Source organism: Dama dama, chromosome 3 (genome assembly GCF_033118175.1).
Source record: "Dama dama isolate Ldn47 chromosome 3, ASM3311817v1, whole genome shotgun sequence".
In the NCBI taxonomy this organism is placed as follows: Eukaryota; Metazoa; Chordata; class Mammalia; order Artiodactyla; family Cervidae; genus Dama; species Dama dama.
The window spans coordinates 30,035,909-30,062,676 of NC_083683.1; the positions used below are offsets into that span (position 1 = coordinate 30,035,909).

General features: G+C 34.6%; 1 protein-coding gene across 3 annotated transcripts in view; it reads left to right on the top strand.

The window, feature by feature from the left end:
• TMTC2 (transmembrane O-mannosyltransferase targeting cadherins 2) overlaps window positions 1-26,768 on the top strand; it is a 393,432-nt gene that overhangs the window by 260,621 nt on the left and 106,043 nt on the right. For all 3 annotated transcript variants that reach the window (XM_061125343.1, XM_061125360.1, XM_061125351.1), the window contains exon 8: window positions 17,210-17,331. In XM_061125343.1, the coding sequence (XP_060981326.1) occupies window positions 17,210-17,331 (122 nt within the window). The remainder of the gene's footprint in view (window positions 1-17,209; window positions 17,332-26,768) is intronic.

Consider the following 26,768-nt stretch of genomic DNA (forward strand, 5'->3'; position numbering starts at 1 on the left):
TGTACTCTTGTCCTTACCATCTTATGAGGTAAATTGACGCCTTTCACTATTTGACATTTTACTATTATTTTGTCCACCCAGGTGAAATGTACATGTCCATAAAATGTGTACCTAGAATATGTAGATGTATCAGTTGAATGAACATTTCTGTATTAGTGCTGGATGGCTATTCATTTCACAGTGAATATTGAAAGAACTGTGTTCTCTAGTTTTCTCTAAGGCATATTGGTTTTAGTTTATAATTTCATTTTTAACACTAATGCTTAGGAAGGACTATTTCCCAATTTTCCTCGATTATCAATGAAGATCTTTTTCTTTAAATTAGGAAAGGACTCAGCTCCTTGGCAATAGACTACATATGGCATCTTCATTGTTAATAGGAAGTGTGGTATTCACTATAGTTAACAATTTCAAAAATTCATTCAATTATTTTATGTAAATACATTTGATTGAAAATTCAGCTGTTACCTTGGGATCTGTGTCTCATATGGTTACACAGATGCTGAGCACTCATAGGCAGCAAAAGATAAGTGTGTCCCTGGGGTGATTGCTTGGTTCTTTGTCTTATTTTCCATCATAGAAGGAGGGAGCTGCTTTGCCCAGACTCTGCAAAGCCCTCTAACAATCTGCGAGGGGAGAATCTCAATATAATTTAAAATTCCAGATTTCTTCCGTAATTATAGTGGCTGCCTTCTGTTTAATTTTATGTGAAGGTCTGTCAGCTGACTAGCTTTTGCAGTTTCAGTTGTTCACGAAACTATAATTTTCTCTGAGAGTAAGTTCACCTCCTAATCAAATGGGTGATATCCTCTGAGTGTTGGCTTTGACTCCTAATACATTTTGATTAGCCCCTATTTGACAAGAAAAAGAGTGGCCCAGGAGATAAACTGCCCTATCGGTTCATCAGCTTCATTAGTCTGTCAGCATGTGCTGATTATCCTATCAAGTTTATCAACAGCCTTGAATATGTTTTCTAATTCTCATATTTGCATATTATTGGTGCCCTTTAGGGATCAGTGATGGATTTTAATGTCTGGCTAGATTTAGCCTGCAAGTACTCATTTTTCTCATGGCTCATTCATTTACCCCTTGAAGACCACTACCCCCAAGCACTTGCATGTGTATATGCAAACATTTTTTTTTTCTTTTATTTGGAGCGGTTAGAAGAAATAAAAGAATATGTTTGAAAAAATACAATTATATTTTAATTCTATTATTTGCTTAATAACGCAATTCATTGCAGCTGCTTAAAGAAAACACACACTCTGGTCCTTTGTGTTTCCCCTTCCCTTGAACATTTTATGAAAAACATCACTCCTTGCTGCATGCTAGTAGTTGACTTACCCTGAACGTCAAATGAGCCTATTTTTTGAATTTGTGTATTAATAGAAAATAACAAGATTGATTAACTTGCTATCCCAACTTAAAATTTTCCGTGTTTTATCATAAAACTATTAATTTTTATTGTGGCAATTTATAAGTAAAATTAAAAATCTACTCACATAGACATTTTCATTATTCTCTTTGATTTCATAGCATCAAGATGATTAAGTCACAATAATTGAGGATTGTGTCCCATCTAAAATTAAGTAAATCTATAAGCATGTACAAATCATTTTTTTAAAGATATTGTATATCATTTTTATAAACAAAAATTAAACTTTTACCTAGGCAGCAATTATAATTAGTAAGGTATGAAAATATATGAATTATTAAGAGGCCAAATCATAAAAAAATTGCTCCTAGCCAGTTGTGCGACTTCATTTCTGAATTTCCTCTTCAGAAGAAATGGGTTGGTTTCAGAGACTCCAGGTTCAACTTAGGGCTTTAGCAGTTTGTAGCTGAGTAAAGTTGGACAGATTACTTAACTGAAGCCTCAGTTTCCCCATCCATAAGGTGCCTGTAATGGTAGTGTCTGTTTGAGGACTAATTGAGATAATGAAGGTAAAGAATATTGGACCAAATGCCCAACCTAATCAGTGGTTCATACTAATATCTTCCTTTGTAATCGTTATCATTTCTGTGGGCCTTAAACTCCAGAAGTCACTAACTGTATTTTCTGGCAGTTCTTTCTGTATTAACAATGTAAATCTGATTTCTATATAGATACAATTTTGAGATAGTGATGGCTCTGGAGTCACCAACGTGGATTCTATTTAGTTCTGTCCTATCTATAATTGCTGTATTTTCTCTGGAAGTCCATTTTTCCGTATCTTTCAACAACCACAGTCAAAATCCTTCTTTTATCGTTAACTGTATCAACCAATAGTGAAACAGCCTGCTTAGTTAGTGCCCAGTTAATTTAATTCCATTAATATAGTATTCCCTCTAAATTGAAATAATCATATTTAGAGTTTTTTCTCCTTTTCTTTTCATTACTTATTTTCTCCCTAGACTTAGTCAAAATTATTCTTTACTCTGAAATTATTCTTTATTCTGACACCCATTGTAGGCCTTTATTGATTCTCAATTTCTCCTCTTCTCAAATTGTAATTGATTTTTAGAATCATAGAATGTTAGAGATAAAAGATTCATATTTTTAAAATCCTCCTAACATAATCTTTTATTTTATATGCTGGAAATTCACATGCAAAGAGTTAGGTTGATCTGTTTGGGATTGCACTATTTGTGTTAGAGACAGAAGTGTGGTTTCCTGATTTAAATTTAAATGCTTTCCTGTTTTGCCAAAACTGGCATTCTTTACTATGTCAATATAACTTATCTTTGCCCATTTAAAAATTAGCATATGGAGATGGTAAAGGACAGGGAAGCCTGTCATGCTTTAGTCCACAGGGTTGCAAAGAGTTGGACACGATTGAGTGACTGAACAATAACAATATCTATATTTACATATAGATTTATCTATATAGATATGTGGATATAGATATCATTCCCTGTCAAATGTATGTTAAAAACCCTTTCATCTTAAAAAGAATGAAGCACCTACAAAATTGTTTCATCACATCTGTATAAAATATGCAGGATATTAAACATTTTTATATGTAGGATAACTTTTAACCACCTTCATTTTTTTCTCTTCTTTCTCTTTATTTCCCTTATTGTGTATACTTAAGCATTGTTTTTGAATAATCCTAAGAGATTGTGGGAATCAGTTCTATCAGTATGAATCTTTCCAATCCCAAAGGTCATTTTTAAGCCTATTTACTGTTTAAAATTACTTGGCTTTCTCAATGCAAAGTGATTGTTGGGTTTAATTATGTAAGCAATTCAGGCCATTTCGTCTTGGTAATATATCTTGAGAACAAAAGGACATGATGTATTCATGGAGTGAGAGTCTAGAGTTAATGCCTTGTTGTTGCAGTCTACAATAGCTATGTTTAGAAAAATCTGTATGCAAAAAGAAAAAAAAATCTTAAGGATACAAGTCCTGAGTTGGGGGGAGGATATGGAGGTGGTGATGGTATGAAATGAAATAGTTCATATGACTTCTGCTCTCATAGAACTTTCTAAATGATTTTACAATTAGTCTAAAACTCTAGTATCTTTCCTTAATAAGTAAATGGCTATAAAACAAATGGATAATTGTACTACTGTAGCCTCAAGAATATTTTGTTTATAACTATGTAGGCTATGCTATGTTGACTTGCCAAACAAACCAAAACAAACCAATGAAAATCTCAAGCTTTCTTTTTTTCTAATGTGATACTATTATCCCAATTTGCATATATATTCTTGTTATTTTTTTTTTAAATGAATGTCTGTGTTGGGTAACATGCTTTTTCTGTGGGGAGTGATTACATTCTTCCAAGGGAAATGCATGATAATGATCTTTGCTATTTATTAACTTATTTGCCTTTATTTTGATCTCCTAGGAAAATGCTGTTTTGATTCTCTTATTTCTGATAATTCCTAGATCTCTTTTTGTACACACCCCTGTACTTATAAGATCGTAGCTCAGTACTGGAAAATATATTTTCCTCCATCAGCCTGCAACTAACAAGTCTTTTACTTACATAGGTTTAAGATTGACAGGATGCTTTCTTCTAGCATTGTTTCATAAAAAGAAGAAATTTTGTGACTTAATTTCCAGTTTTGTGAAATTTCCCCACTTTGAGCTAGTTAGTGAGAATGGTTGAAAGTACCAATAAATAGATTACACAGTGAATTTATTGGGGGCATTTTTTAGAGTAAAAAGCTTACACAAATTTTAAAATTTGTATTTTTGAGATGTAAACTTGTGGGATGAGAAAGTTGTGTCATAAATGGCTATCAGAGAATGTTAGGTTCCTTACTCTCATTTAGCTGAGGAGAACTGACAAGATGTCAAATGCACTTCCTGAGAACAAAATACCAAAATTCTCACTTGTAAATGTATCCTAACTCACTGGAAGGATGTAGACTCTGAGTTTGGTTAGTAGGTTGGCTGTCAAAGAAGTCTGTGTTTCCCTCAGCCTCTGTACAGCTGATTTTCAGCTGATTGATTTCTTTTTGTGGGATTATTCCAGTGTGTGTATCTATGTGTGTATATGTGTTTACCTCACTTTTTTCAGAGTATATTTAGAAATATTGAGAGTAAATTTCTCACAGGATGGTTCACATGCTTAATTTTTCTTCTATGACTGGTGGTTCTTAAGTGGAATGCTCGTAATTTAGCATGCTGACTGTGAAAAGATGGTTTTTACTGTATGAGATTTGAACTTCACATCTTTCAAGTGTGGAAGCATTAACACTCCAGTAGTGTTAAGCTTTTTATACCACCTGCTTCCCCTGTTTCGAGTTCTGGTGATTTTCTTATGATTGCTTCCATTGGCACTCTTAAAAATCTGTGAGTCAGCCTTTCAAATATGATATGACTATATAACTGGATTAGCTATTCATTTGTTTACCTCCATAAAGAATATTAACTTTGAATTTTTAAGCTAAATCTATTCATTGAACTTTCATTTCTGCATCATCAGAAGAGACAAGACCAGGAGAAAGGAGAAGACCAATGCCAGGACATTTTAGAAATTCAGTTTGTAAGCTATGGAGCCAATAAGATAAGGAAATCATGAGTTTTTGGCTGTGTATCAAAGAGAATAAATATATAAAATGTATGTACACAGTTTGCTCCTAAAAGTTCATTTCTTAGTATGAAACTGTAGTGTTTTTTTTCCTCTTTTTACCATTCATGCTTGATTTAAATTCTACATTACATACTATAGTTACAGACATTAATTTGCTAGGCATTAGACTATACACTACAAAGGCCAGCCTCCAGTTCAGCTGCATTAAATAGGTAATATATTTTGTTTAAAGTTTCAATTAAACCCAGGACCAGAAGATATATGGTCCCTATGGGGAGTTTGAACATTTTCATGCCAGTACTAGGGTTGCTGAAGGATCATGCTTAGGTCTAGATGTCGCTTGCTTTCCTGGAAATGTGAGACAGTTGATTATATTTCACTGCTATTAAAACCACACAAGCCCACCTGTTACATTAATTCATACTTTTGCCAGTTTAGTGGTAAAGGAAAAGACTGAAGCTTAAAAACCTTATTTTTAAGTTGAGTTATAAAGAAATTAATATGCTCAAATTAATACCTAATTATACCCTTATTATCTGATTCCCAAATAGTTTCAATATATTCTACTTTAAAAATATGTTTTCTGAGGCTTCAGTAGAAGTAAATGAGAAAAAACATGTATAATTTGCTCTTTCATTGGGTACTTTCCATGGAGTGAATCTTTTACTCGGTTAATAAATATCAGTGGGATTGTTCTTAGAAAATTAATGTATTGTTATGCTATACTTGGAAAATTAACTAAATTTCAAATCCAGGCACTCTTAAAAGATGCCAGTTTTGATGACATTGAGATGAAATAGACATAATCATGAAGAAGGAAAAAACCATATATGAAAAATAGTCTTAAAAATCAGTGTCGAGAAAATGATCATTTGTTGCACATATTTAGAATGGACCAGTAATACAAATGAAGTTAAAAATTAAATACGTTACTAATTGTGTGTCCTTTGCTGTGTATATATTTATATATGTTTTTTCTAATAGGTAGGGAGAGATTGTTTTCTATAAGAAAATCTCGTTTAACTCCCCCATGAGCTGTTACATAGTTGTGATTTTATTTATAATGATAAAAGTTATTGTCATATTCAGATTAAACAAAGCATTAAAATAGAACATGAAGAGTTTTATTCCAAATTGCAAGTCTTTTTTTTTTTCCTCCAAGCATGTAATTATGAGCATGGGGTTCTATGAGCTGTTAGTAGAACCGTATTTTAAGTATCCATTGAAAATAGGATGAATTTTTAAATTTCTGATCTTAGTGATTAACATTCATATAAAAATTTATAGTATAAAATACATTATTCATTATATATTATAGTCATGTTGCTTAATCCATACATATGAAGTGTATTCCTAAGATGTGTATAAAATAAAAAATGCTTTTATTATACTTTTCTGGTGGTTTCCTGCAAATATTTATATCTTATTTTTCTGAATACTGTTTTCATTAATTCTTCCAAAACTAGTACTACATTTACTCATTCTTTTTTCTTCTGTCTGGAGTAAACTTTGGGTTTTTCTCAACACAATTTATAACTTCTTTGCATATATTTCTAGTAGTCTCTAAGTATGTCAGTTCTATTAAGCCATTTTATTTTATTGTGATTATCTTGTGGATAGTATTATATTTGGAGGGAGAGAATCACACACACATGGAGAATCTCACTTTCTCTTTTTGGGAAATTCTGAGCATTTTATGGGATTGTCTCCAACAGTTGTTTGATTGATTATTTTTAATGATTTATTTCCTTGAAAGCATAAAGGAAATTGATAAGCCTAGAGAATTTCAGGATACCCAGATGCAAAAAGAGCTATAGTGACACAGGCTCCTGGCTATTTTTCAAGTTAAATTTTGATGGCACATCAAATGTTTCCAGTTTGTAAGACTAGGTATTAGGAACCTTTTAAACTTTCACTGAAGTTTAACCTCTTTCTTCATGGTTGGTGTTTCAATTTAGTGAAACACATATTCAGTTTTTTCCCCTGCATTTCCTCTCTTTGCTTTAAAACCAGCCTTTCGGGCTTCAAGGATTTCCCTTGAAATTTAAGGATTTGATGCTATAAGGACTTGCCCCTAGAAACAGATCAAAATTTATTAATTTTTTTATAGATAATAAATGTGAAATTAAATATGGTTGAGGGAAGGGAGTTTTTATAAAAGTTGGTCTAGGAGAATTGATTAAATGTTTGGAAAGAATGAAATTAGCTATCTGCCTCACACCACATGGCAGAATGTATTTCATATGGAATAGGTAGCTAATTTTAATAGTGAAACTATATAATTAAAGGGGAATATATATCCCTATGGTGGGGAATAGTTTTTTTGTGCATAAGAGATATTGATAAATTTACACAGGAAACGTCAACTGATTTGCATGTGTAAAAATTAAAATAGTCTGAAATGAAAAGCTAGTAACTGTCTTTTGCCTATCATAAGAGAAACATAAATGTCTTAATTAAAACTGGCTTAAAATCATTAAACAATGACCCACAATTTTAAAAATATTGATGGTTAAATTTTTGTGGAAAAAATTTGTGAAAACATGCATTTTTTGGGAACTCCCTGTCAGTCCAGTGGTTAGGACTCTCTGCTTCCACTGTCAGGGGCCTGGGTTCAATCCCTGCTCAGGGAACTAAGATTCCACAAGCCCCACAGTATAGCAAAAAAAAAAAAGAAAACAAGAGAAACCAGAAAACAAAAACAATATATTCATTTTCATTAGTTCAACGATTTCACTGCTGTATATGTGTTCTAAGATAATAAGATGTATATTAAAAAATAGAAAAGGATGATAATTGCTAAAGTAGGTTTAGTACCTACAAGAATATGGGAAGGGAATTTGAATACACAAGCAATTAATATTGAATGAGAAAATATAATTTTGGAAAATATAGCATATTTTTATTTAATACAGTAAACTGCTAGAAGGAACCTAAATATTTAAAACTAGCAAAATATTTTACTTATAATTTACTTTTTTAGTGTTTAAATTGTGGAAAAACAAAATTTTACTAATCAGTATCTATGATTTATGGGATTCATTTGATTTAATAAAAGTACCACCTTTCAGACTTTCTACAATGAGTAGATATAATTAGATAATAAATATATAAATGTTAAAAATAAATTTAAAGAAGTAATCAGGACTTGATCTAGTCAGTCTTGAGTAGATCGTATAGAAAATCCATCAATTTGACATTTCCTTAAACTAGGGTATTATCACTGGCTTATGAAACAGCTATACAGATTACTGGACAGTGGTTGTCTATAAATTATTATCTAATTTGGGAGATTAAAAAGTTATTTAGTCTTGGCTCCTCATTTAGTAGATGGTAAAACTAAGGCCTTTTCAGGATAAGGAAGTTGTAGAACATACGCACGATGAAATTCTACTCAGCTAAAAACAGGAATGCATTTGAGTCAGTTCTAATGAAGTGGATGAACCTAGAGCCTATTATACAGAGTGAAGTAAGTCAGAAAGAGAAAGACAAATATGATATATTAACATATATCTGGAATCTAGAAGGATGGTACCGACGGTCCTACATACAGGGCAACAATAGAGACACAAAGAACAGACTTCTGGACTCAGTGGGAGAAGGGGAGGGTGGAATGATTGGAGAGAATAGCACTGAAACATGTATGTTAGCATATGCGGAATGGATGACCAGGCTAGCTCGTGCATGAAGCCAGGCACCCAGGGCCCGTGCTCTGTGACAGTGTGGAGGGATGGGATGGAGAGGGAGGTATAGAGGTGTTCAGGATGGGGGGACAGATGTATACCTATGGCCAATTCATGTTGATGTATGGCAGAAGCCATCACAATATTGTAAAGTAATTATCCTCCAATTAAATTAAATTAAATAAATAAAAAAACTAAGTCCCTTTCAAATAACCTGTTTGTCTACAACCATACAAAGTTTTAATGACAGAGTAAGAATTAGAAGCGCAGTCATCTTATTATTCTTTTTGTTTGTAACTCATAATTCAGTGCTGCATCATAATTATAAATAATTTTACCAGGTAAATGAGACAAACCAAGTTAATAAGTCAATTAATTAAAATGTATTTAATTCATTTTAATATTCTATGCAAAATTAGTTTCTAAGGGAAGAACGGTAACATATATCAAATAAATAATAACAAACTTGAAGATGGGTAAAGTGCTCATTAAAAGAAAAATGACCAGCACAGAGAAACATTACTTATAAAAACCACCGAAACAAACCTGATATCTTAAACAGAAAATAAGCATTCCATAAAAAAGGAATGATTACCTTAGTGACCAGCCTGTTCCTCAAACTGGGAAAGCTTGGAAAGTAGACAGATTACCATAGAATGCCTAACTTTGAGGCAGAGTATCCTTCAACACTTGCAGTAATGACAATGAGATGCTTTCACCCTATCAGCAAGAGGAAACCTGCTAGAAACCATGTGGGGCTATATTCTGAATGTGCCCATTCTTTAGAGGCCAGGAAAAAATGCTGTAACCTATGCGAGGCCTTTTATAAAGATAGCATTTCTCCCCAGGGTGCTGGTGTCCCAGTATTTTGCAAGCGTACTTCTGAAACTTTCATAACTCCTTAAATTATAGCTAGCTATATGCAGTTGTGTGTTTTTCATAACCTTTTCACTCATGTTTCTCTGTTCACTGTGACTTTGCTCCCAGCCATTTACTATATGTTTTATTGTTTCCTTGGTACTTTTCTTCATTCTAAAACATGGTATCTAGGAAATTACATTTTTAAACACAGATTAACTGAAATTTTAAGTAGTAATTGTTTTAAAGTTTTTTGTATTATTTGTTTCATGTACACCTAAAAATCAAATTTTAGAAAAGTTTGATAGTGTAAATATATATGATAAACATATCTCTGTCACAAGATTGTAAGTACCAGAAGGCAGCAGTGAATGCTGTCTCATTAAACTTTAGGTTTACTATCATATGTATTATCCATGTTGGCTAACCTAAATTGATAGGCAAGATACATATTTAAGAATTCAAAAAAAGAAATTTAACAATTACTGTAAGAGTTGAGTAAAGAGTGACTACTTTTCGTAGAAGTGGTCGAAATTTGTTTTTTTTCAAATAGGAAATTTGGAGGGTGGAGAAATTGGATGAACGTGGTCAAAAGGTACAAGCTTCCAGTTATAATACAAAATACTAGGGATGTATTAAGTTGGTACAAAAGTAATTGTGGTTTCAGACTGTGATTTTTAAATCAATTGAACTAGGTTCAAACACATCTTTATTAATCAAAATAGGAATTATTACAATCAACACATTTTTTACTAATGAGAGATAAGTTTACTTATTCCTGTAGCATAAAAGTCCATGCCTTGGGATTTCGGAAACTCTTGGAAGGCATTTTATGCCTCTTGCTGGCTGTGGAAGATTTTCCCTGCAAAAAGTTGTTGAGATGCTTGAAGAAGTGACAGTCAGTTGGCGAGAAGTCAGCTGAATATAGTGGATGAGGCAAAACTTCAGAGCTCAATTTGTTCAACTTTTGAAATGTTGCTTGTGTGATGTGTGGTCAGGTGTTGTCATGGAGAAGAATTGGGCCCTTTCTCTTTTGGGCCCAACAGAAGTTGTGTCATTTCTGTTGAGCAGTACCCCTGCAGGCATCGCTCTTTGCAATGCATCTCATCAGTTTGCTGAGCATGCCTTCAGATGGAATGGTTTCACTAGGATTCAGAAAGCTGTAGTGGGTCAGACGGGCAGCAGACCACCAAGCAGTGACTGTGACTGGTCTTTTGGTGCAAGTTTGGTTTTGGGAAGTGCTTCGGAGTTTCTTGGTCCAGCCACTGAGCTGGTCACCACTGGGTGTAGTATAAAATCCAATTTTTGTCCCATGTCACAATCAGACCTAGAAATGGTTTGTTTTTGTGTAGATTAAGAGAAGACGACACTTCAAAATGATGATTTTTTTGATTTACAGTCAGCTCATGAGGCACCCATTTATCGAACTTTTTCAACCTTTCCAATTTGTTTCAATTTCCGGATGACCATAGAATGATCCATATTGAGTTCTTTGGCAACTTCTCTTGTAGTTACAAGAGGATCAGCTTTGATCATTGCTCCCAGTTGGTCTTTGTCATCTTCCGATGGCCAGCGACTATGCTCTTCATTTCCAAGGCGCTAGTCTCCTTTGCAAAACTTCTTGAACCACCACTGAATTGTACGTTTGTTAGCGGTTCCTGGGCCAAATGCGTTGTTGATGTTGAGAGTTGTCTCCGCTGCTTTATGACCTATTTTGAACTTGAATAAGAAAATCACTTGAGTTTGCTTTTTGTCTAACATCATTTATATAGTCTAAAATAAATATAAAATTAACAGCAAGTAATAAGTCATTAGCAAAAAAAAAATGAAGTGAGAAATGCACATTAAAATGATGTATAAGCCACATTTGTTTAAGAATGTATTCCAATATCAAACAGCAAAGTTCAACAATGTAAAACTCAATGACTTTTGCACTAGCCTAATGTTCACTTTGATGTACAATATCATATAGCAGTTAATACTGCTATATGATATACTTGCTTAAAGCATAGATCCTCAAAATTCTCATAACAAGGGAAACAAGCATTATGTTATATCTATACTATATGAAATATATCAAGTAACCTTGTTGTGGTAATCATTTCACAGTATATGTTAAGTCATGATGTTGTATACCTCAAACTTTTACAGTGCTTTATGCCACTTCTATCTAAATAAATCTAAAAGGGGGGAAAAAAAGAGGAATCTAAACTGAAATATAGAAATAGAAATGTATTATTTTGTGCAAAAGCAGAAAAAACAAAAGGCAGCACTAGCAGATAGCAGTAATGTGTACCCCTGTATGCTCTATTCTTTATCTGTAAGCCAGAGCTGTCTGGTAACTTGAAACATGAGAATCGCTGAGATCTGGACTCTTACATCATCAATAATCTAGCATTCTTTCCTTTAAGGAGTTAGCCTTTGCCTGGGTTATTTAGATTCAGGGCTTTTTAGGGAGGAAGAGTGACATTATTTGTTCTACATCTGAAACTGGTTTATATCTGCCTGAAGCCAGCCTGGAGACATCCAAATCCCCTTTGTCTGTGAGTGAAGCAAAAATAAATCTGGGTGATGAACCTGATCACTATATCATCACACAGCACATCTTTGAATTCTTATGAAAAGTGCCTCTATTATGTCATTTTTTTTTTGTACAATGAGAAAGAAAAATACTCATCATTGCTTCTTTCCTCCTGGGTACTATAAACATTTTTTTTTCTATTATTATAAATTAAGAAGAATTACAGTACCACAGAAGATGACTTAACCCACCTTCTAATATTTTATTCAAGCTTGAAGGATTGCATATACACCATTCTCTCTCCTAATACTGAATTCAGTAATGGTACTTTTTGCAGTTATTTTATTTCTTCTCTAATTTTTTTTACATTTTTGGACTTAATGGTATGGTAGAAAGAGAGAGAATCCACTCTGAATCTTCAGTGTCGTTTGCTTGTTTTTGAACACTGAACAAGTTGATTAAGCTCAGTAACCCACAGTCACCTCATTTGTAAAATGAGACTAATACTAATTCAGAGTGTCAGAATAATATAAAAGCATAAAGGTAATACATTTAATACTTCAGAGGATATTCAATAAGTAATAAACTTTATATGGTTGGTAACTGCTTGATGCAGTGGCAAAAAGCATGGGCTTTCAAGACATTCAAACTTTTTTTTTCTTTGATCTTTGGGCCACACCACATGGCATGTAGGATCTTAGTTCCCCGAGCAGGGATCAAACCCACACCCCCTGCATTGACAGCACAGAATCTTAACCACTGGCATGTCAGGAAAGCCCCCAAATCTTTTTTTTTAATTTAAATTATTTATTGATTTTACTTTACAACATTGTATTGGTTTTGCCATACATTGACTTGAATCCGCCACGGGTGTACATGTGTCCCCATCCTGAACCTCCCTCCCAACTCCTTCCCCATCCCATCCCTCTGGGTCATCCCAGTGCACCAGCCCCAAGCACCCTGTATCATGCATCAAACCTGGACTGGCGATTTGTTTCACATATGATAATTTACATGTTTCAGTGCCATTCTCCCATATCTTCCCACCCTCTCCCTCTCCCACGGAGTCCAAAAGACTGTTCTATACATCTGTGTCTCTTGCTGTCTCGCATACAGGGTTATCATTACCATCTTTCTAAATTCCATATATATGCGTTAGTATACTGTATCAGTGTTTTTCTTTCTGGCTTACTTCACTCTGTATAATAGGCTCCAGTTTCATCCACCTCTTGGAACTGATTCAAATGTATTCTTTTTAATGGCTGAGTAATATTCCATGGTGTATATGTACCACAGTTTTTTTATACGTTCGTCTGCTGATGGCCATCTAGGTTGCTTCCATGTCCTGGCTATTATAAACAGTGCTGCGATGAACATTGGGGTACATGTGTCTCTTTCAATTCTGGTTTCCTCAGTGTGTATGCCTAGCAACGGGATTGTTGGGTCATATGGCAGTTCTATTTCCAGTTTTTTAAGGAATCTCCACACTGTTCTCCATAGCGGCTGTACTAGTTTGCATTCCCACCAACAGTGTAAGAGGGTTCCCTTTTCTCCACACCCTCTCCAGCATTTATTGCTTGTAGACTTTTGGATAGCAGCCATCTGACTGGCGTGTAATGGTACCTCATTGTGGTTTTGATTTGCATAGGGCAGGTCACTTGTTATTACTGAGCCTTCCTCCTCATTCATAAACAGCCCCTCTCATGAATTAGGGATGAGAAATACGAAGCTCCTACTTTGGCCATGCCAGGAATACAGCAAGTACTTGGGCTTATGTTGTTTGTTGCTTGAACTTTTATTGAATTGCCTTTTAAACACATTTAAATTCATCCGTGATTATTTTCTTGCATTTTTGGTTTTGCGTCTTGATTTTATTACCATCGTATAGGCTGTTTTTGTGTTAAGGTTAACCTTAAGAACTAAAGTACATCTTACATGCTATATATTTCCCTGTTAAGAATTGAATCCAGTTTGAGGCAGAAATGTTTTTAAAGGTCAACCATGGATTATTGTTGCTCTTTCTTACTTCTTTAATTCAATAGATAAGCTCAAGGCAAAGTGAAATGAACTTGATGGCCTGTGTATCACAAGCTAGAAAACAGTTTCCCATGAGTGAGACAAAGTATAATTTTCACCTGAGCTGGAGACTTGGAAAGTTTGTGATTGTTCACTACGGACAGATTAGCAATGCACTGAGATCAGGCCATCCTGTGTTTGAACTGCAACTTTCTACGTCTATGGTTTTGTGTGTTTAATTTAGCTACTCTGCTTTTCAGTTTTCTCATCTGTAATCCAGGTTAGTTAAGGACATTCCTTAATTTAAAAAAATGAGGTACAGAGCAACTAATATAGAGACTGAAAATATGTTTCATCTCACAAACGTAATCTAAAACTTAGTTGGCACTGGCTGAATGAGGGTGAGGTGTTAAGGACCTGTGTGGGGCTAAGTGAGAAAACCTTCTGTGCACCCAAAGGTATAGAATGGGAGGAGTGGGTACATGTGAGTCAGATGTTTGTTCCTTGTAGTTTGCTACCCTAATTCACAACAAACATTCAATAAATGCTATTGTCATCATTATTATTGAGATACAACAAATGATTACTTGAAGTTTTTCTAAGTTGTAATCGATAGAACCTAAGCAGGCTGGTTATTTACATTTTTCATATACTTGCCAAGATGCATTATTACATTATATTTTTTATTTATGGTCCTTTGATATTTTCCCACCTCACAAGCTTTATAACTTAACAAGTTGCTTATGAGTTCTTACTGAACAAATTAGGTCAAGTTAAATAGTTAGCAAATTAATAATATTTCGTTTCAAAATGGGTTTTAATAATGATAGATTTCTGACTTGGAAAAAAAGAAGGAGTATGCTTTTTGAAATGATTTTCAAACACCAACCACTTAAATATGAAATTTTGAATCTCAAAAGCACCATGGACTTAGAATTCCTCTGTACTTTCTCTGTGCCTATAACTTACTGTTCTACAAATTCATTGTTATTTTAAATAAATTAAACGTAGAAGCCATATTAAATGCAGTGATTGTCAACTTCTAAAAGGTGATCTCTGAGCAGTTGAAGACTATAAGTAGAATTTCAGATTAATTCCAAACAGAACCTCATAAAGCAGACCCATCTTTCATCTCTGACTGAAGTTTCTACTGGCTTTAAAATCCATTTCAGAGGTAGTTGAATTTTGGTTATCATTAATTGCTTTAAATTTTTTAATACTTGATTTTACATTTTTATATAAATCATATCTAATATTTAGTATAAAGAAGTGGTTCACTCTTCCCAAGAAAAATTACTGTTTGCTTTATTTTGAAATGTTTATTAGTTCAACATTGCAAAAAGAAAATTGCCTGGCAGTGTTTTACTTATTATGAGATATGATAATAAGACAATATAATTATTACAGAAACATGAAAAAAAATCTGTACCTAATCCTACCACTCTTGACAACTATGCGTATTTTGTGTATTTTATTATAGTCTTTGGTCTTTGCTTCAGTACTTCTTACATCTCAACCTGAGCACTTGATTATGTCTAACCAAATTCTTCTTAAATGGAAACATGTTTTAAGCTTCAGGAAAAAAAAAATCAAGCTATCATTTTTATGATAATATAGTTTAAGGACTATTTTCAGAACTAGAAACACATAGATGTGTGAGTGGTGCATACATTTTTGTTTATGTTGCATGTAATTTGTCACCAATATTTTTACTAACTGGACAGGCAAAGGGCATTCAAAAAGCCTGGAGATGCAGATCAATTCAATTCATCAAACATATTTGTATTGACAACACTGTGGTAATGTAAAGAGAATTTGATTAAAATAAAAGGAAGCTAGCTCTTTCTTTGAAGCAAAGATGTACAACCAGTGTGAGTGATACATTTAGGAAAAGCCTCTGATTATTCCTCTAAATGGAAAGAGCCATCACAATTCTGATTAGTTAAACTGTTACAAAAATCTGCTTGAAAAATAATGCTGGTCACCAGTTTGTTGGTTGGTCTCAGAAATTGAGTAGTTTCTACATTTGAAGTGTTTAATATAACTATAATATTTAATTTAAATACACAAATCATCTTGCAATCTAATCTTCCTAGCAAGTGGAATATTCTTTAAACTGTAAGTGTAGAAAGGAGAGGCGGGTGGTGATAAGAAGGCAGATGATACACTTTGGGCTTATTTCTGATTTTTTTCTCTTGTTTGGCTGTTAATGAAAAGCTATTTGGTGGGCAAAATTTATATAAATTGAAAATAATAGCTGATGGCTGAAAGGCCTTAGACTAGCTTTGTACTTGGTAGTGGGCATGCTAAATAATTGTCACATATTCACTGGATTTTCCAAATGAAACTGGTAAATTTTACTTTACTTATTAACATATAAAGTGCAAATAATTTCTGAAAAAACTAAGATCTAGCACCAATGCTTCTTCCCAAATATTTTTAGTTCCTTTGCCCCCTGCCCCCCAGCCACATCGCATATGGGCTCTCAGTTCCCAGACCAGGGACCAAACCCATGTCCCATTGCTTGTGCAGGGATTGAACCTGTGTCCATGGCAGTGGAAGAATGGAGCCCTAACCACTTGATCACCAAAGAATTCCCTTTAACTTCTTCATTTAATATTACTTTCTCAACAGAGTTTTCAACTTTAGTGGGTAGGACCTTGAACTTTTGTTGTATAGGTCCTGCATAATACTCTCCACTTAGTAGCTATTCTATAAATACTTGAGTTTGTAAAGGAAAGAATGAATATGAATAAAAAAGAACAAATGATTGTAAATAAGAAAGACCCAACCTTAAAAAATGAAATGGTGACAAAGCACATATGATTGAGAGTTAGACATTTCTAGATTTAAAAAAAATCAAAGCTTTACTGCATACTACATTTTTGACTTAGGCATTTCACTTAATTTTGCCAAACATAAGTTTTCTCATCTGTGAAATCGACAGAATGATGACTTTAGGGGAATCAAATGAGATAACAGATGAGAGTACTTCTTACAGAATCTGAAAATATATGGAATATAAACATGTGATATGATGCTGTTGCAAATGTTCTTGGAAAACTGTATTGTCAGATTGATTTTTCATTTGATTCTCTTGTCAGGTGAAGCATACATGCGATTAAGCATGCTCCCTGAAGCAGAGCATTGGTATATGGAATCACTGAGATCCAAGACTGACCACATCCCTGCTCATCTTACCTATGGGAAACTGCTTGCTCTGACAGTGAGTAACTGTCTCTCTCACCCTTTAGAACTTGGTTCTCCTGTGCAGATTGAGGTAGATAGGGTCTGAGGTACCAATTCCTAGCCAGTTAATCCAGGCTGTTAGGATGTAATGATGGTCATACTAAATTAGAACAATGTACAAAAAATATAGAAAAATGAGTTCCTTTGGCTATGGGATTTGCCATAGATAAAGTATGATGTGTATCCTTGATGTACTTAGTTGAAATGTATAAATGGAGAACCCAAAATTTGTGATTATATAATGAACTTGTCAAAATAACAATATTTGTATAAAGATTATGTTCTGTAAGCCAATGTTAACCCCAGATTGGCTATAATACCGGATTCTTTCCACAAAGCAGGTATTATATAAAACATTGCATGTGTGTCCATCAGTGTCACCTAGAATTCCTATTAACTAGAAGTCATTCTGTAAGAGAAGTGCACTACCCATAATTTGGCTACCCACTGTGTGATGAGTCTCGTGGCCATATTTCTATGAAAGCGATATTGGAAGCATAAGGACTTGTTTATAGTCAACCACTGTGACTTAAAAAAATTGTAATTTTATGTGCTTCAAAGTAATAATAATATTTTTTTGTTTTCTACAGTCAGAGATTGTTCAAAATATTTCAATAGCTTTTCTGAGTTCACCAACTAATAAATGGTACAACTAGCCTTCAGTCTGAATCTAAATATATTGTCTATGTTATTTTAGTCATATCCCTTAATTTCTCTCCAGTGTTACTAAAAATAAGTGAATATTAGCAAAACATAGAATGGTCAGTAAAGTAATTCCTAAGTAAATTCATAGAAAGGTATCTTATAATTGTTTGAAAATAATGTTATTTCCCATAGAAGGTGATAAGCTAAACAATTAGAAATATTACCTTTCCATTCTAAGATACCACTGAAATGCTATTTAGAGATTATATAGGCAGACTAAGTAACCAGAAAACGTCTCACTACAACATATCTAGGTGTGCTTAATAAAATACAACAGATATGCTCTTAATGCATGGCTCAGCTCAAAGAGTAGGAAGAGAATTTCCCCAGGGTAGAAATAAAGCAGTAACTAAACACCAGAACGGTAAACAGTAGACTGATCTTAAAGTTGATTTGGGATAGTTTACTAGTCTTAACAACCCATGAGAAGGAGCTTATTGTCTGTCTTTCCTTCTTGATGGAATAAGAGATTAAGTCTTGGACAGACAGAAGGCCAGGAATTAGGTGTCTCAATAAAGTAGGAAAGTTCATATCCTCTGTGAAAGAACAGTGTAGAAAAAGTTCACATACTGGTAAAAGAGGGCAGCATGAAAGTTTGCCTGTCTCAGCATGGAATCTGAAATCTTTGCAGAGAATTTGTCACCACTGTCCTCTGCTCACTGGGGTTTGGGTTTTGAATTTATTTTACTTGAATGAGCAAGGAATTCCTAGGCCAGGAAATTAAAGTCAGTTCATTGAAAACTCTAGCTGAAGATGATACTAAACATGTCTTTTGAGAAGACATATTTAAATCTAGAAGGAGATTTACAGAGTGGATTTTTAAAAGAACGGTGAGCACAGAAATGTTGATTGTGTGAGTAAATCAGAATAAACTTTTACTGAATAAAATATTGAGAAGGAGTAACCTCATAGGAACAATCAGAATGGGAGGGGAGGTGAAATTTAAGTTGATTTTTGAAACTCAGGTAGCAGAAAGAGGTGTTACAACTGATCCATCAAAACAGAATAAACCACTGTCTAAAGGAGGTTTGGAATGGGATAAAAATAAGAAATCTAGAGACTCAAGAGTTGGTGGTAGCTGACATAGAAGAGAGTGCATTAAGGAGAATAAAATAGGGTAATCAGTTGTCTCTCCCCGTGTGCACAACCCTAGTAGCCAAGCACTCACTGCAAGTCAAGGGAAGGTGTGTTCTTGGTGGTGAGGCAGTGGAATGAGACAGCTCTCTCACTCAAACAGCTTGCCCAGTCGAGGGTGGAATGCAGAGCAGAATGAAAAGAGGACTGATCAAATGTTTTCTAGTGGAGTACTCAGACTGTCAGTACCTGTCCCTATTACATGCAGAACACAACTACACAAGAGTTGATACCCCCCAACCAGCAACACATATACACAAACCTCACCTCCCAAGAAATGGTAGCATTTTTATCTGGAGAAACTGAATCACTCTGGGGAAAAGATTTCCATATACCTACATTTGGAGATCTCTGAAAAGTGACTAGCTCCTTAACCAGACATACAAAAGTGACTCTTTCCAGTCCAGAAAGCACGTTTATGCCTGAAGAATTCATTCAGCTTTTATTAACTCAACTTGTAAAATAACAACGGGCAATCAGAGATCGTCTGTCATGTTAGGAAACCCTGAAATGTAAAAGATTGGAGCTGAAACAAATGGATTAGCAAAAGGAAATGAGGGAACAGAAGGAAAAAAATCGTTCGAGATGGTAATATAGCATTTTGTGGAGTGCAGGATGACATAAAAAAAATAAATATGAAAAAAATGAGAGCTTTTAGAAATTAAAAAGTGATGGCAAAACAATTTTCATTTGAAGGGTAGGAGAATAAAGATGTGGAAATGTTTTCATATACAAACAAAAAAATAAAATATGTGAAAGAATTATGAAAGAAATTAATATGGGACCCCAAAAAATAAGGAACAGAGAAAGGGAAAGAACATGACTCAGAATTGGAGGGTATGAGTTGCTCTTTGGGCCATTTACAAGATCATACTATGTCTAGTCTAATAAGTTAGAAAAAAATGTGTTTTACCTTATGAAAACCATTTCCATTTCCTATTCTGATAGGATGGTAATTCACACAGCTCCAAATAAGAAGAGAATTCATATACACCTCTTGCTGCAACTACTGCCTATAGATGTTCTTGTGGAATTAAAATAGAAACATTTTAAATTAGATTGATAAATGGCCACCTTCAAAAAATATCACCTTCAAAAATAAAATTTTCAAATGCCTGATTTATCTTTCCTCCAATAAAATCACTTGGAAAGGAAAAACATTGAAAACTTATCTGTACCTAATTCTGAATATACCTAGACTGTGACATAACTTTGTATATAGAAACTACGTATTCTTTATTTTTCCTTCTTGTTTTCAAGCCTGAATATTTTAAGTTTCCTGTACTAAAACTGTGAATTTACAAGCTGCTTTATTTTTAAGAAGATGTTTTTAAAAACAAAATTTAGCAGTTTTAATTTACTGAAGCATATGGAAGGAAGTGAAGAAAAGACATGTATTACAATTCAAATTCTAATCCCCCCCACCAATAGAACTTTTATAGTTTCCGACTTGCTGATTAGATGAAATATAAACCCTATTATGGAATGGCTTAAACTCACAGTGCCAAAAAGTCCAAAACCATCCTTAATAGTTTCTTTTTGAATTATGAGATTTGGCAAATTTCTGATCCCAGTGGATTGCTTTTGTCTAATTTTGGGTTTCTTAGCCTGGTAAAATGCCACTGACTTAACATGAAATTGGCAAGGTAGAAAATGCCACACATTTTGACTTCTGAATGCTTTAAATATAAAATATTATAAAAATGGAATTGGCTATTACTCTGAAGAGAGAGGAAAAAAAATGGAATGGTTGGTGTTTTTACTGTTCCATCAGAACTGACCAAAGATACAATATGTACAACTGACTTGCAACAAAATTAGACTTGTATATTAAGATTTCATATAAAGAATTATATTTTTCTGAAACAACTTCGACAAAAACAAAAATGTTGGTGCTTTTATTATAGCCAGTTGTATGTCTTTCAGAACATTTTTATACAAATTTTTCTTTAAGAATTTTTAGTATAGATAGTATTTAGAAAAGTTCAGGAAGAGAGGATTTCCCAGAATGCTTTGACAAATTCCGTAGATCAAATCCTTTTTTTTTTCCTCTGACAAAAATGTCCTTTTCCTCTCTCTGCCTGTTCAAATTTTATTTCCCTCTGTGAAGTCTTGCCTGCATCTTTTAAGCAATTATTTTTTTTCCTTTCTCTATACTTCATGATTTTCAGTGTCTCTGTAGTGGTACTTTTTCAATTGAATGGCAGATATAAATCTGTGTCTTTTAACCCTGCATGTGGGGCAGAGACTAAGTCTTTACTTATCTTTTTATGCATTTAGTATAAGGCATTTCACAATCTTACCCACTGTCCTTGCACCCTCCTCTGTATTTCTCTTGTTAAGTTATGTAAGGGCTGGCCTTGTGTCATTTCCCCCCAGTTTTGTTTAGATGTAATTGCTGTGTAGTACTATGTAAGTTGGGCTTCCCCATTGGCTCAGCTGTAAAGAGTCCTCTGGCAGTGCAGGAGACACAGAGACATGGGTTTGATCCCTGGGTCAGGAGAATCTCCTGGAGGATGAAATGGCAACCCACTCCAGTATTCTTGCCTGGGAAACCTCATGGACAGGGGAGCCTGCAGGTTACAGTCTGAGGGGTCCCAAATATTTGGACACGAGTTAGTGACTAAGCAACAACAGGCTATATAAGTTAAAGGTGTACAGGTAGCTGATTTTTAAATATTCTTGTTTCCCTAGTCTGAATCTCATGTCCTCATTAGTCCCTTCATTTTGCCAACATGTGCATTGAGATTTATTAACCCATGCTAAGGCATCACTCTAATTCCCAGAGGTATATACTGAATAAATGAATGAGAGTGGCTTGATTGTAGAGTGGATACAGTGTAATTTTCAAGACCCTGGAAGGGGAGGTAGGCACAAGAGGGTGTACATCTCCTCAATGTCTGTGATTGATATGTGTTATTTCATGAAGCTTTATGATGAGTACTGCCTTTGTTTCATAAATGAGAAAACTGAGCTTCTAAGATTTAAGATATGTCCCAAGAATAAATAAGCTACTCAATAGTAGAATTGGATACATCCTCAAGGACAACTGAATTAAGCATCATTAATATTCATTCTATATTAAATAATTTTGTGTGATGCTTTCCTCCCTTTTATACCTGATTAGAGATGCTAAAAGTAAGCTAGTGCTCCCCTTAGGCAAAGTAACCTTATGCCTCCCCATAAGGTATGAAAATAGCTTATTTCTAGGCATTACCTCTAAATACTAGTTTAGTTTGAATGGGTAAACACATTTTTATTGTTAAGCTTTATAGTTCATGACCTTAGGACTTCTGTTTTTGGCTGTTGACACTTTTTAGGTCCTGTGTTAATCACCAATGTTCCAGGGTGCCCTAGAAAATAGTTAGTTCTGCTTTAGGGTCATTGGTAGCCTCCATGTTTAAATATAGTTGGACCTGGATGACCCAACTATAGAATATATAGAACTTTCATACCAATCTCATGTCCAGTTAAAATACTAAACACAAGTTCTCTTTAAAATTGTGATTTATTCCTTGTTTGAACTTTGTTACCTAGGACTAATGCCATGAATTTAAAATTGGACAAGCACTGAGAAAGAAAGGAATAAGTTTCCGTTATCACCATGTTTCAAATGGTTTTATAGTTATTTCTAAAACCATGTATGTACTTTAGTTGTGTGTACATCCTTACTTTTTTGTTTTTTGTTTTGTTTTTTTTTTTTTTTTCATCCTCCTTTTGTCCTTGTTCAGTTTATTTCAGCCAAATATTTTGTAGTTTTTTTGAGCCAGTGAAATTAGTATTGATTTAAATTGTAGTAAAAGGAACGTGGCTGTTAGGTTATTTTCCAGATTTAGGTTAGTAAGAGAGAAGGAAGGATATGGGAGACTCTGACAGTAATTCTTGATACAGCAAACCTTTATTTTGGCTACTGCATGGAAGTACTGAGCGAGATTTCTGTGTCTAGCCAAAGTTAATTGGGCTACATAAAACTCCAGTTGTGAAAGTACTTGAAGTTCCATGGAAAAGTTCCATACCCCAGGCTAGAATGGTGTCAGTGTAGTTTATCTGGAAGTGCAGCATTGTGTGTTTCCTTGGGCCTTTTGTAATGATTATTACTGTTTAGAGCTGAGATTATTTTTCCATTTGGTCTTCTCTAAAGCAAAACTCTTCCCACTTTGCACGTTGACTAACATTTAGGTTCCTTTGTTTTATTATAATCACTGTACAGTCATGTTTAGATTGGAGGGAGCAGGAAACAAAAATTTTTCCTGTGACTCACTGAATGATTATTACGGACATATACCCTTGAAGTTACAAAACTTATTCTGTGAAAAGAGAAGGCATATATCACATATGTTGTGCTACTGAAATATTGACTGAAATATAGAAGAAAATTGAATTCAATGAAGTGTTCAGCTAAGCATTTTATATGAAGTTGCCATGTCTAAACTTACTAGCATTCTGGCAATAATTCACTTATCATTGTATTATTTTTACTCTAAATCATAATGAATCTTACAGTTGTTTTTATGCATTTTGATATGTAGAATCAATCTCTTTTTAAATTTAGGTATAATTATAGAATCAATCTTATAATTACTCTACTTGTTGCCACCAAGTAACCTACGAATCCAAGTACCTCTGAAGTATTTCAGAATTTTATTCTGCTTTTGCATGTCAGTTATTGAAAGTCATTGTTAAGAGATATTTTCTTTTGTCAGATATTCTCAGAAATAGTAAAATCAAAATACTCAAATTCTCAGGCATTGAAAGTCATGTGAAATAATGATACCTGGCTTTATATATAAGTATTATGATGCTATGCTTGAAAAGAAATGTTAGCTTTTTGTTTAGGGATAAATAAGATGATACTGGGTTTCCCAGGTGGCTCAGTGGTAAAGAATCTACCTGCCAATGTAGGAGACACGGGTTTGATCCCTAGGTTAGGAATATTCCCTGGAGAAGGAAATAGCAACCCACTTCATTACTGTTGCTGGGGAAATCTCATGGACAGAGGAGCCTGGCGGGCTACAGTTCACTGGGGTTACAAAACAGTCATATACCACGGAGTGACTGAGCATGATACAACATAACCTAACATCACAATTTCCACCTCGTTATTCTTTCTGCTGCATTATGTTGACTTTCTTGTCATGTAGTAAAGCGTGAACACATTTTAATGTGAGTTAAACTTCGTTTATAATTTATATTTTTCAGTTTGATAATTTTAATAGAAGAAAATTTGAGCATCTTTAGTTATTAAAACAGCACACTTATTTAAACCCATGTTTACTTTTTGCTCAGTTGGTAAAGAATCTGCCTGCATTGCAGGAGACCTGGGTTCGAGCCCTGGGTAGGGAATATCCCCTGGAGAAGGAAAGGGCAACCCATTCCAGTATCTTGCCTGGAGAAGTCCATGGACAGAGGATCTAGGCAGACTACAGTCTGTGGGATTGCAGAGTCGGACACGACTGAATGATTAGTTTTACTTTATTTTTTTAAAAGGCGGTACTGACCGCATACATTTTCAAAACAAATGTCTTCTATTCCAGTGATTGGACAAACACTTCCTAAAGAAAGTTGCCTTTTTCTCCCCCGTAACATCTGAATGTGTGTATGTGTGTGTATTTATACAAACAGATTTACACACAGAGGCATATATGTAAATGAAGCCACATCTGTTCTGACATGTGAGAGATTTCATTTTTGAAGCCTCATAAACAGTAAATAGTACAGATGAACCTATTTTCAAAGCAGAAACAGAGACACTAGGCATAGAGAACAAATGCATGGACACCGAGGAGAGAGCGGGTGGGCTGAGTCGGGAGACGGGTTGACACGCAGACACTGCTGGTCTGCGGTGCGGTGCTCAGTCATGTCTGACTCTTTGTGATCCCATGGACTGTAGCCCGCCAGGCTCCTTTGTCCATGAATTCTCTAGGCAAGAATACTGGAGTGGGTTGCCATGCCCTCCTCCATTTATACACTATGATGTAAAAATAGTTAATTAGCGAGAACCTACTGTATAGCACAGGAGAAGGAAAGGCTCAACCTGTTCACAGAACATATATTAAGTTAACTTTACAAATGCATTTCAATGTACATTAGGTACAGACAAATACTGTTTGATTCCACTTATACAAGGTACCTAGAATAGTCAAATTCATAGAGTCAGAAAGTATACTGGTGGATACCTAGAGCCTGGGAGTAGGGAGGGAAAATGGGGAGTTAGTGTTTAATGAGGACAGTTTCAGTTTAGGAAGGTGCGAAATTTGAGATGGATGATGGTGAGATTTACACAACGATGTGAAGGTACTTACTGCCACTGAACTATACAGTTCAATTTGGTTAAAACCGTATGTTTTATATTGTGTGACTTTTACCTCAATTAAAAAAATGAAAAAATAAAAGCAGGGGCTACTCTTTGTTGTGGGGTGTGGGCTTCTCTTGTTGTGGAGCAGGGGCCCTAGAGCGTGTGGACTTCAGCAGTTGTAGCGTGAGGACTCAGTAGTCATGGCGTACAGGCTTAATTGACCCAAGGCATGTGGAATCTTCTCGGATCAGGGATAGAACCCGTGTCCCCTGCAAGCAGATTCCTAACCACTGGACCACCAGGGATGTCCAAGAAATCTAATGTATTTTTTAATCTTATTTCTCCATTGGTACTTTCTTTTCTCTGACTTTAAGATTTTTCTCTTCATCTTTAGTTTTCTTGTTTGGACACACTATGCCTAGGCTTATTATTTGGGGAGTTTATCTGGTTTAGTGCTCTCTGTGTTTTCTGAACCTATGGTTTGGCGTTTATTATATTTTGGGAAGTTGTGCATCAATATTACTTTAAATATTTCTTCTGCCCTCTTGTCTTTCTTTCCCATCTGATATTCCAGTTACTGGTGTGTTACATGTTTTGAAATTTTCCTGTAGTTCTTGGATGTTCTGTACTTTTCATTCATTTTTCTCATTACATTTCAGTATGGGAAGTTTCTATTGACTTATCTTTAAATTCATTGACTCTTTCTGTGGTCATGTTGAGTCTTCTAACGATCTCATTAAATTTATTCTTCATTTCTGTTATGATATTTAGCTTTTCCTTTTAATTCTTCCTTAGGATATTTCTCTGCATACATTATACATGTGTTCCTGCATGTTGTCTACTTTTTCCATTAGTATTTCACATGTTAGTCGCAGTTATTTTAAGTTTCCTTTCTGACAGTTATAACATGTTTCATGTTTCAATATCTTAGTATGGCTCTGATGCTAACTTCGTCTTTTTGGACTGTGTTTTTCTTTCCTTTTGTCATGCTGTGTAATTTTTTTGTGTGAGATGTTGGATATGTTCAATTCATAATGGAGTATATTTCACAAAGACTATTCTTCTTCACCTGCCTTCACCAGGAGGGCATCTTTTTTTGGTTCTTTACTGTGAGAAACTTGCTGGGTTCTTTGGAAATTAAGACCATGAAAGAGTGGGAACCACACTCTCCACCCAAAGACTGGCCTTCAGGAGTTTCTCCCTCTCAGGCTAATCCACGTTGGCTTCCAGCAGGTCATCAAAAGTACTACTTACAGTGTGCCCATCAGTTCAGAGCTCCT